At 44.3% G+C, this 11,275-nt stretch overlaps 2 protein-coding genes across 2 annotated transcripts; both read left to right on the forward strand.

Moving 5' to 3' along the window:
- The first annotated feature begins 61 nt into the window (after positions 1-61).
- Positions 62-6,723, forward strand: ddx61 (DEAD (Asp-Glu-Ala-Asp) box helicase 61). Its single transcript, XM_037453876.2, has 13 exons — positions 62-248; positions 1,105-1,924; positions 2,260-2,323; positions 2,466-2,570; positions 2,842-2,971; positions 3,138-3,284; positions 3,447-3,541; positions 3,620-3,742; positions 3,825-3,953; positions 4,040-4,220; positions 4,325-4,426; positions 4,528-4,746; positions 5,226-6,723. Exons 2-12 carry the CDS (start codon positions 1,767-1,769, stop codon positions 4,737-4,739), a joined length of 1,446 nt encoding a protein of 481 aa, XP_037309773.1. The 5' UTR covers positions 62-248; positions 1,105-1,766; the 3' UTR covers positions 4,740-4,746; positions 5,226-6,723.
- Positions 6,724-7,118: 395 nt separating this feature from the next.
- On the forward strand, positions 7,119-10,654 carry tomm40 (translocase of outer mitochondrial membrane 40 homolog (yeast)). The gene is made up of 9 exons (XM_037453877.2): positions 7,119-7,246; positions 7,788-8,013; positions 8,123-8,283; positions 8,478-8,579; positions 8,677-8,782; positions 9,531-9,653; positions 9,806-9,882; positions 10,267-10,369; positions 10,452-10,654. The coding sequence occupies exons 2-9, from the start codon at positions 7,806-7,808 to the stop codon at positions 10,589-10,591; spliced, it is 1,020 nt and encodes a 339-aa protein (XP_037309774.2). The 5' UTR covers positions 7,119-7,246; positions 7,788-7,805; the 3' UTR covers positions 10,592-10,654.
- Positions 10,655-11,275: the final 621 nt, after the last annotated feature.

The following is an 11,275-nucleotide window of genomic DNA, read 5'->3' on the forward strand; positions in this document are numbered from 1 at the left end:
GTTCTGTTGTGGGGTTTGAACGCCGCGCTCTGATTGGTCGGTGGGAGGTGCTCCGGAGCCAACACACAGCCCAAAAACGAGCGCGCGGCCATGTTGAATTGTCAATATTCCGAAAGAAGAGACAAAAGAGTGAAAACTCGGCGGATTTCTCGAAACAGCGATTGTTTACCAAACTCCATTAAACTGCCGATGAAACGTTTAGCGGCGGCGCCGCGGGGGAGACTTTGTGTGGCTGTGGCAAAGTGAAGGTAGCATTCCTCTCCGTCCATGTTTATGCGTGTTGAGTTACCGTGTAGCTTGTGTTAACACGGCGCGGCTAAGCTAACGCTAGCATGCTAATGCGAGCCTTCCGTGGGGTGAAATAAAAGTGTTCAGGTAACGGCGGGGTTCGGAATGGATCCAGACGGACTTCCTTTGTTTGCGCTTCTCGATTTAAAGTTTGAAATAAGTTTCCTTTCGACTGCGGGAAACTAGACTTTACGTTGATGTTAGCATGCTAGCTGTGCAATCAAAGCCACGTTGCTATGCATAAACTTTTAACGCAATTTGCAGCTTTAACGTTACTAATTAATTTACTTCAAGCTAACCTTGCTACCGAAATTGGCAAAAAAGTGACCGTGGAAGTAGATAGCCGTGGGACAACATCGCCGTTGTTTGCATTACTTTGTAGTTGGTCCATTAAGGTTTAAACGTCTAGTGGCTAACGTCAACCAGCTAACTTTCAATACAACTTGGAGCGATAGTTTGCTTCTTGGCCATAAATGCCGCTAAGTTAGCGCCAGTTAGCACAGAGGTCGCATCGTAAGCACGATGTCCCCACCAAGCCTGGTTCACGGCGTTCAGTCGTGTTTTCATGTCAGAATGACCATGTAGACTCCGCTGTCGCGCCGTAATCTTGCTAACAGTACTTCGGTGCAGTTTTTTTTGTAACCACATTGCTGTCTGACGTTGGCTTTTGTTCCTCCGCATCACAGATATCTGCAGCTAATACGCACACTTCTCACCGTATGTGACCCAGTGGGACTCGTGTGTGTGTTTGTTTTCTGTAATGTGGTTGTTCTTACTGCTCGTTAAAGCTTGGCAATTTGTTTATTTATTTGGCAGGTAACCTGGATTATTTTTTTTTATTTTGTTGATCAGCCATTCCCAAAGCACTTTGCAGACTTTGCAGTCATCTCTACTTTGGCTGCAGAAGTGAAGGAAACCGGAACAAGATAACCAGACATTTAAGGGGACTCTCCATGTAAAAAGCAAACACGAATTGCCAGAGTGACTGTTTTTGAGCCTCAGCAAAGACCGTTTGTGGATTTTTTTGATGTCAAAGGAACAAATCCCAAGAGTCTGAGTCGTGACCAAGCAGAGCTCCTTTTACTACTGGCTTTTTTTGAATGTTCAAACTTGGCACTTGGACTTACAAATCCAAGACACTCACAGAACTCAAAAAAATTCTGCATAATTACAGCAAGAATAAGAGTATTCCTTCAAACACTTGTGGAGGAAAGAAGTTTATGTTTAGGTCAGTTATTTGATTTATTTATTCACATGAATGTTAATTTCTCCCTTTTTTGGAGAGTTTGTCTTGTAAATAGACAGAATTCATATGCAGACCTCTTCTTTTCAAGAGGTATGAACGTCAGATTGTGTACAAAATACATTCTTTAAAAAAAAAAAAAGAATTTTTATTTTTTTACACACTGGTGCATTACGCAAAACCTCAGTGAACAAAAGGCAAAAATACCATACTGAGGAAACTTTCCAGTTGACCCATGGCGACAGCAAGGACGGCAAACCCAGCACCCATGATAGGAATGAACAAACCAGCAAACGGGCAGTTCAGAGGCCAGACGGGGGTCCTCGCCGCAGGCCAACAGCCCAACGCCCTCCAGAAAATGACCAGCATTCCTCATAGCAGTGGGGGCATCAAGTAAGATCAAGTTGAATTTTCTGAGACCTGCATACAAATAAATGTTCGCTTTGTGTGTCCGGTAATCACTCGCTTCATAAGCTGAATTCATTAATCTGCTAAATGTAAATGCTTTGCAAAGCTTTTAAGTAGGTATGTCTTGCCATAAAGTTTACCACAAACCAGTTTAATAAATGTAAAAGACCGTCTGCAAATCCCGCGTTTCTCTTTTCAGGGTAAAGTTTATTGTACCCGGATTGTAGATTTTAATTCATTAAAGTGTGCATCATATTCCTTTAAACATAGTTTTGTGGCTTGGTAACGTGTTTAGACATAATTCAAATTTTTTCCATTAGGTTTGGTGATGATTGGAAGAAGTGCCTGGAGCTTCCTCCAAGAGACACCCGGATGAGAACTTCGGTACGTTACTATTTGCCCACCTTATTATTCAGAGTCCCAGTTCATAGCTTTTACAGCTCCTTCATTTTGGACCGACTATTTGAAAGCTTCTTGGCTTTTAATGCTATTGACCAGTAATCTCATTGTCCGCTTCCCCACCCAGGATGTGACATCAACTAAGGGAAATGAATTTGAAGACTACTGCCTAAAGCGGGAGCTGCTTATGGGGATCTTTGAAATGGGATGGGAGAAACCGTCCCCTGTCCAGGTAAGTGGGGACTTTGGAGTGTACGGCCTTCTTGTTTAAGTGAAGTTGAGGAGAACTCAGGAGTGGATTTCACCTTCCGTCTCGTCTTGTGCCCGAAATTCCGGTCGACCGCTTTGGCTCTGACGTTGTTGTTGTTTACAGACTTTGCCGATGTGTCGCACACGTATGTGAATTTTCACTTGCAAGGACCTGCTGTATCTGAGCCTGTCGCTTATTTTCAAATGTCACGTTGTAGGAACCGTACTGATTTGTCTTGTCTGTCTACTAAAAGGAGGAAAGCATCCCCATCGCTCTGTCGGGCAGAGACATTTTGGCTCGGGCCAAGAATGGCACAGGAAAGAGTGGAGCGTACCTCATCCCCCTCCTGGAGAGGATAGACCTGAAGAAGGATCACATACAGGGTGAGGTTTTGTTGTAGCTTCCTAGTTAGCAGATGTTTCGGTAACATATAGTTCTGTAGGTCAATTAAATGGTCTGTTAGTGGAGATTATTGGGAAGCATCAACTTTAATGGATGTTTTTAGAATGAAGATGTTTGAAATCTACTAAACTAATGTTCTCTTTCCAGCCATAGTCATGGTGCCAACAAGGGAGTTGGCCCTGCAGATGAGCCAGATCAGCATCCAGCTCAGCAAGCACCTCGGCGGTGTGAAGGTCATGGCTACCACGGGTGGCACCAATTTGAGGGATGACATTATGCGTCTTGATGAGACCGGTACGCCTGCTGTTATTAAACCCATGTATCGCAGCGCTTTGGTAAAAAAAGCTTTGAAATAGATTTCAGTTTTTTACAAACTCTGACGATGCATCATCACAGATTTAGTTGGTTTAGTTGTCTTTAGAACTTGACAGGATGTTCTGTTTCCTTTGCTATTAGTGCATGTAGTGATTGCTACACCAGGCAGGATACTGGACCTTATCAAGAAGGGTGTGGCTAAAATGGATAAAGCCCAATTGATTGTGATGGACGAGGTAGGTTTGTCTCTTCATTTATGAATTCACTTGCGGTCTAGTTTTTGTTTTTAAAGCTCTTTCCTTAAATATCTTCAGGCAGATAAGCTGCTCTCCCAGGACTTTGTGGTTCTGATTGAAGATATAATCAGCTTCATGCCAAAGGATCGTCAGATTCTGCTCTACTCGGCCACGTTCCCCATCAGCGTGCAGAAATTCATGGTGAGAACTCGTGGAGCAGCGACGTTGTCTCAAGGAGTGAGATGTAAAACTGGTTTCATTACAGTGTGGATGTTTTTTCCAGAGCAAGCATCTGAAGAAGCCGTACGAGATCAACCTGATGGAGGAGCTGACCTTGAAGGGCATCACTCAATACTACGCCTATGTGACTGAAAGACAAAAAGTCCACTGTCTCAACACGCTGTTTTCTAGGGTGAGGACACCATAACACTTTTACTAATTCCTCCAGTTTAAATGCTTCAAGAATGATTATTTAATTTATTTTTCTTCATATTTCAGCTTCAGATCAATCAGTCCATCATCTTTTGTAACTCAACCCAGAGGGTTGAACTTCTGGCCAAGAAAATCACCCAACTGGGTTACTCGTGCTTCTACATTCATGCAAAGATGATGCAGGAATACAGGAACCGCGTGTTCCACGACTTCAGGAATGGATTGTGCAGAAACCTGGTCTGCACAGGTGGGTGAAGAGCTTCACAGGCTTTAAAATATAAAGAGGAAATTTAAATCATTTTTCTTCAGTAAGTTGCAATTTTTTAAAAAATTATTTTTATTTTTTTGTAGACCTGTTCACTCGGGGAATTGACATCCAGGCAGTTAATGTGGTCATAAACTTCGACTTCCCCAAAAATGCAGAGACCTACCTGCACCGCATCGGACGATCAGGTGAGGTGAAATCCTCTTTTGGTGGTTTCACAGCTACCACGTTGCTCGACTTTAGGACACCGCTGATGGTGGTAAGCTCAACGATGTCTCTTCTCTGGCAGGGCGTTTTGGTCACCTGGGTCTGGCTATCAACCTGATAACTTCAGAAGATCGCTACAACCTGAAGAATATTGAGGATCAATTGGTCACTGACATTAAGCCCATCCCCAGTAGCATTGACAAGAGCCTGTATGTGGCGGAGTTTCACTCCGTTGACCCAGATGCAGACGACTGCGACGCTGGCGCAAAAAGCAAAGAACTCGGAGCGATCTGAGTACACGGTGAGTTTTCTGCTGGTTTTGCTCATAAATCGACTGACTGGAAATACACTGAAGTTGAAATGTGGAGGAGTCCAGTTTTATAAGCATAATTCAACTGATCCAGAGTTGGGGGGGCGGGGGGGTTAAATACTTACGGGTCACATTTCAGTAGCAATTCTAGCAAATGCTACAGATGCAAGTCAAGGAATGGGCTTTTTTTTAAACTTGTGGTTCAGATTGAATTTGTCTTAATGTGCATTCTGGTGGACATTTAAGAGTAAAGCCCGTTTGCACGTGCTACTCTAGCTCAGAAGTGCAATCTTGCTAATGGATATCATCCTCTTAGCTGAAGTTGTACAGGATTTAAAGGGGGAGGGTTGTTGTCCTCAGGCTGTCAAACAGCAGTCACCATAGATTTATCTACTTCAGAGGAACTCTGTCACACGGTGGGTTTCAGAAATGTCTCATCCTGCCTTTTTTTTTGTCTTGTTTTTTTTCAGGAGAATCTCGGCGACTGGCATTTGTCACGTAGTTTTGACGAGGCATGACACAAGATTCCAAGGAAGACTTTGTTCCCCAGTTTTACACCAGAATGGTCTAATTTAGATTGAATTGTATTTTCCGTGTTGAGTTGACCGCAATCTCTCCAGCTGTCTGTCATATGTTCGTAAACGGGCCTCTTTAATGCGTTACCACAGATGGTCACTGTCCTGATGGCCCTCTCCACAATAGATGTGCGTTATCATCCTTTGTTCTTTGCTGTAAGAATGAAAATGTGAAACAACGGTTGAGTTACGGAGTCGAGCGCAGTATCGTAAACTTGTGGCAGATCGTTGAACAGAAACCCATCCTTTTTTTCTTTTCTTCTTCAATAAATCTACATTCTGTAGTTACTTTATTAGAAGCAGCTGAAAGATGGCCTGAACTTGTCAGGACACGGATTTAAAAGTTTCGGGAAACATTCCATTTCTTTTTTAAACGCTGCTCAGTTTGGCTCAATGTGCCAACATGAAGCAGTTAAAATCCCTAATTACGGTGCCACCACCAGCCTGAACTTTCTGAGCCTGCGTTTGTCCCGGTGACCTCTGTCCATCCATCTGCCGAGTAGCTGAGCCCGTCTCCTCTGTCTGCACACCTCCGCTTCGTCAGGCGCCGGCTGTTCACCTCTGACCTCCCTCCCTCCCTCCCTCGCTCTCTAGGGAGGCGCTTTAGCAGTCGCCACTCGTGGGTGTTTTTTTTGTTTTGTTTTTTCCCCTCTTATTGCGTGCAACCCGTAAAGACGTGTGAAAACCGGCCGGTCGGCACCAGCAATCATTCTACAGTCAAATTTCTTCACTATAAACATGTTTTGTCAGAATCTATAGTTTTATAGTTTTTTTAGCTTTGGTTCAATGTCCCGGTAAAGCACCTGAAGCCATTCTGCTGCTGGTGAAATAGTTACTTTTTTGTAAGTCTTGAGGTTGTCAGTAATTGAGAGATGTGTTGAGGTGCTCCCCCTCCAAAGTGCCTTAGTGTAACGTCAAACCTCTTACTTTGCCCCGACTCCAGTCCCAGATTTCTTGTTGGTAGAATGGCACCCAAACAATTCCACACAAGTTTCAGTTTTGAAAAAGCGCATTTAAATTCACAAAGAATTATTTTTAGTTTTCATTTAGAAAATCTCATGACTAGTTGTCAGAGTATATTACAGCCTTGGACTTCTTGACTTAAGCACAATATAACGGAAGATAATGTATTTTAAAAATAATACTGTGAACTGTCCAGCGACCTTTTTTTTCTTCTCCACGTGTTACGTTTTTGTTTCCCAATTTTGTCAGACTCCGTACAGGCTTCGTCCATTCAAAACCATTTCCGCAGTCGGTGGGTTCAGACTATTTTGGTGTATTACTGTATCCTTAACTCAATGACCAGATGCTTTAACTACAAAGACAAGCCACAATTTTCTGTAAAATGTGTCAATGCCAGCGCCTGAAATGCATTAAACTCCAACTGATTTGAGTCCTTCTGCTTTTTTTGTCTTTGTAAACCTCGGGTGTGCTTTTTGTAACTGTCTGAACTTGTTCCGTAGACAGCCGACCACCTGCTTTCTCACAAAGCAGGACATTAGTCTAAATCCACATTTGCACAGTAGTTTTCCGGTTTGGGACGTTCAGAGGTGGATTCCAGCTTGAAACCTAATATTAAGATTTCTCTAAAACCCTTATTCTGATCTACCAGTAATGGTGTATATAACAGGAGTATCATATTTAAACGTAGTCATGACCTATGACCCCTAAAGTAGGTGTACCCTTGGAATGTCATTCAGTAGGAGATTGGATGACTGTTAAGCGTATGAAGTGTGTGACGTCATCAAGAGGGCCGTCCCCGCTGCACGCTCAAGCCAATGACCTTTGACATCAGATGCGCCTTAGCCAATCGGCGGACGACTCGCGGGGAATGGGCGGGCGCTTGTCAACTGCGGTAACGGACGTCGTGGTGAACTTTGCCGGTGTTCAGAGCTACCCGGAGCCGAACCGTCAGCGTGAGTACCCGAAACATTACAATATCCATTTTATTAAGTAGATAGCGAAGCGTGTCGCAGGGGCACGTGTCGTCTACTCGGTAACGGTCATTCTCCCCACGAGGACTAATCTCTCGTGGTCGTCTCCACATGGCTAACGTCGCGTAGCCTGCTAGCTTCCCAACCGATCCTGCTAACGTTAGCTCGCAGCAGCCTTCACAGGTCAAACGCCGCCACCGGGGTCGTCTTACCGACGGCCGGCCTTTCTGTCGTCGTGGCGAACCGCACGCTGCGGCTCAGCGCTTCTCGTGTATCGTCGCGTTGTATTTGGAGTCTATGAACGTGGCGCATGGCGAGTCGGACTCAACCGGGCCTCGGCTCCGTTGGATTCGACCCGGCTGCCGGTCCGCCAGCGTCAGTGCGGGTCCCTCGCTGCGGCTCGTCCAGTTCGTGCCCTGCGTGCACAGCGCATGCGGGGTGGGATGCGGCGTGCTTGTATGACGTCGATATAGTTGAACGATGGGCTCGATGCATCTCTCTCTCCCCCCCCCCCCCCCCCCAGTCCGTCACAGGCTCAGAGATGGGCAGCGTGTTGGCGGCCGCTTCCCCGAGTGCCGCCCCGGCAGCAGCCGGAGGTGGTCCAGGGGTCCAGGGGTTGGTCTCGGTCCCCCCAGGCTTCACGATGCCTTCCGTCCCGTCAACATCTGGCTCGGACCAGCAGACTGCAGATGCAGACCCCCAGCTTCCAAACCCGGGCACGTATGAGGAGTGCCACCGCAAATGCAAAGGTTAGAAACAAAAACCCTCTGTTGCATTGTTACAACAGCCATTTCTCAACTTTAACGTTACATTAATTGTAATTATTGTTATGCATATTTGTCTGTTTTCCTGTTCTAGAGGTGTTCCCTCTACCGATGGAAGGGGTGCGGTTGGTGGTCAACAAAGGCCTGAGTAACCACTTCCAGGTCTGCCACACCGTTACACTCAGCACCCTCGGCGATTCTGGTTATCGATTCGGTTCCACCTACGTAGGCACTAAACAGACCGGCCCGGCGGAGGTAATGCTCCTTTTCCCATCCTCCAATAAAGTCTTTTATTGGTAACTGAAGTTCCACTGGATAATTTTAACAACATGTTGTCTTTTTCAGGGGATTAAAACTAAATAACATACCAAACTTTTCTTTTTTTTCTTTTATGAGTAGTCATGCAGCGGTTGAATGCAACACAACATTAAAACTGTTTGTTCCCGTAGTCTTTCCCAGTCATGGTTGGAGATATGGACAATACGGGCAGTCTGAATTCCCAGATCATCCACCAGCTCACATCCGCTGTGCGCTCCAAAATAGCCATCCAGGTGTGTGCACCTTTTTGAAGGCACAGCCCTTCAGATAACGAATCATCCAGAGTCTACATTTCAGGGACATCACCGTTCCACTTTTTGTGCGTTGCAGACCCAGCAGCACAAGTTTGTGAACTGGCAGTGTGACATGGAGTGGCGCGGCGAGGACTTCACCGCCGCCGTGACGCTCGGGAATCCAGACGTACTGATTGGATCTGGTACGATTCATTCCCTCGTGCTGCTTGATCTATGGATACAAAAGGTTTAACTTGTGAACATTATTGTTGCAGAGCTTCTTGGCTCTTTAATCGTACCATGGTAGCAAACTACATTACTGTCTAAAAGTGACCTGTATTTCATTAAAACATACTCCGATTGACAATTAATAGAAATTCTTCTGCTATCAATCGATACCAAGTGAAGAGTATCTTGGATTGAAAACAAAATATTCTGAAAGCTGCTGCGTGGAAACGGTTTGATTATTTATCACAAAATGCATTGTGTGGTTTTTGATAATTTATTAATTTTTCATGATAAAAAAAAAAAAAAAAGACAAAACAAAACTATTTCAACTAAACAATTGTGAAGATTTGCATTTTATTTCTTTGTCTTATGATAATAACTGAAGCTTTTTCCATAAGTCAAATAAAGAAACTACGAATATCTAATGATTAAAACGGTCGTTAGTTTCAGCCCTAAACGACAGCGACATTCAGTGTTTAACCTCTAGATGTCGCTCTGCTCCGGCAAACTCAGCTCGTCCTCAGAGGTCGGCACACGGAGGAGTGAGCGTCGACCCCTTCACGTAAATAAGCAACAGTTATTCTCCGACAGTCTGAAACAACAATGTGGCCAAACAAAGAAAAGTAGGAAGTCACAAGCGAAATAAAAGTAAATGTGTCGTTTTTCGTACCAACATCAGACCACACGGTGGATCATTGGGGCTCTTTTACTACCTTCCTTCAGGCATTTTGGTGGGCCACTATCTGCAGTCCATCACACCAGCTCTGGCCATGGGGGGGGAGGTGGTGTACCACAGGAGACCCGGAGAGGAAGGAGCCGTCACCTCCCTGTTAGGCAGGTACACAGGTAAATCGACCACTACTAACGCTTGTGGTTTTAAAATCTTGATTAAATATTTGGTTACCAATTCCCCAAATGTTCATTTCTCATTAACATGAATTTACTTTTTCTGTTGTGTGAACTTTATTTGGAGGTTGAGCCCGTTTCTTTCTCCCCAGGAGACAACTGCATCGCTACGTTGACTTTGGGAGGGGCAGGAGCTCACGCTACGTACTATCACAAAGCCAATGATCAGGTGACTAAGGAATGGTGTGACTATCTGTAAATCTGAATATCTTTTAAAGGATAGGTTCAGCTTTACTGAAATAAATAATACTAATTTCCCCCCCTTTTGGTCACCTTTGTTTCTCATGTCCATATCATTCTGATCCTTTTCTAAAGCAAATCAACTATGAGCGATCCTGAGAAAAGCCACGATCTTTGTTTGGTGCAGAAATGAATTGTAAAATTTGGCTAAAATCGTTAATCAAAGTTAAACAGTTTGTAGAACAAATCATTTTTCACGCTTACTACCCCCCCTCCAGTGCATAGACCCTGTCCAAACAAACCCTAATTACACAGTACCTATTGTGTGGGTATCGTGTTGGGATTGAATGTAAACCTCTGTCTTCCAACACAGCTGCAGGTAGGAGTTGAATTTGAAGCCAACACAAGGATGCAAGACACCTCGACATCCTTTGGGTACCAGTTGGACGTCCCCAAAGCGAACTTGCTCTTTAAAGGTAAACGGATGTAGTGCACACACAAAGTTCAGTCGATACTGGTTTGAAAAAGATTAGAAGCAAATGACTTTCCTCTCTGCAGGCACAGTTGACAGCAACTGGGGGGTTGCGGCGACCCTTGAAAAGAAGCTGTTGCCCCTCCCTCTCACGCTGGCCCTCGGGGCTTCCCTCAACCACCGCAAGAACAAGTTCCAGTGTGGCTTCGGTGTCACCATTGGCTAGAATGGGGGGGGGGGGCACAGAGACACAAGACCCTGGACTAAGTTTTAGTAATTTGATTCAGAGACTCTCTCACAACGGTGATTTCTGGGTCAGACGGGGAGACGGAGACGAGTGCAAAGGAGCCAGGACGTGCCATGCCTACGTTCTGTAGCTTCATGGTGTATCGGGGGCACCCAGAGGCTAGAGATGGTTAGACATTCTATATGGTGATCATGTATGATGATTAAAATAAATGTGATCAAGTTTTCTAAAAGTGGGTTTTGTGATTTGCATTCAGTAGAACTTCCTTTGTTTGTTTAGTCTTAGGAGGCGCATAAACATCAGGTCCAGGGAATCGCACAAATGTTCATTTTTATTGTTCCAAATCGTCTTTGTGGGGATTACCTTGTTTTACCTTTTTTTTCTGCATCCCTAAACATCATATTTAGAAATTTGGGCAGTGTGATCTTGACCTTTTGCTTTAAAAAATTGCAAGCTTTAAAAGTTTATTTAAAAAAAAAGTTAAATGACCTTTTGTCATGAGAATTTAAGTTGTTTTGACTGTCATACATTATGTTATACCCTTTAACTTATTTGGAGTTTTTCCTAAATATTTCTGACCATAGGTTTTTCATGATCTATTATGGTATAATTTTTTTTCACCATATTTTTTGACCGAACATGTTTGGACTTTTTTCAGTACTA

Source organism: Pungitius pungitius, chromosome 11 (assembly GCF_949316345.1).
Source record: "Pungitius pungitius chromosome 11, fPunPun2.1, whole genome shotgun sequence".
Taxonomy (NCBI): Eukaryota; Metazoa; Chordata; class Actinopteri; order Perciformes; family Gasterosteidae; genus Pungitius; species Pungitius pungitius.

What these genes read in the sequence shown, in the direction of transcription:
- ddx61 (XM_037453876.2), top strand. Translation starts at nt 1,767, where the DNA reads ATGGCGACAGCAAGGACGGCAAACCCAGCACCCATGATAGGAATGAAC. An exon ending in GAAGAAGGATCACATACAGG is followed by an intron (nt 2,972 to 3,137) that starts GTGAGGTTTTGT and finishes TTCTCTTTCCAG; the next exon opens with CCATAGTCATGGTGCCAACA. An exon ending in TCAACACGCTGTTTTCTAGG is followed by an intron (nt 3,954 to 4,039) that starts GTGAGGACACCA and finishes TTCATATTTCAG; the next exon opens with CTTCAGATCAATCAGTCCAT.
- tomm40 (XM_037453877.2), top strand. Translation starts at nt 7,806, where the DNA reads ATGGGCAGCGTGTTGGCGGCCGCTTCCCCGAGTGCCGCCCCGGCAGCA. An exon ending in GTGCCACCGCAAATGCAAAG is followed by an intron (nt 8,014 to 8,122) that starts GTTAGAAACAAA and finishes TTCCTGTTCTAG; the next exon opens with AGGTGTTCCCTCTACCGATG. An exon ending in AGACGTACTGATTGGATCTG is followed by an intron (nt 8,783 to 9,530) that starts GTACGATTCATT and finishes ACCTTCCTTCAG; the next exon opens with GCATTTTGGTGGGCCACTAT.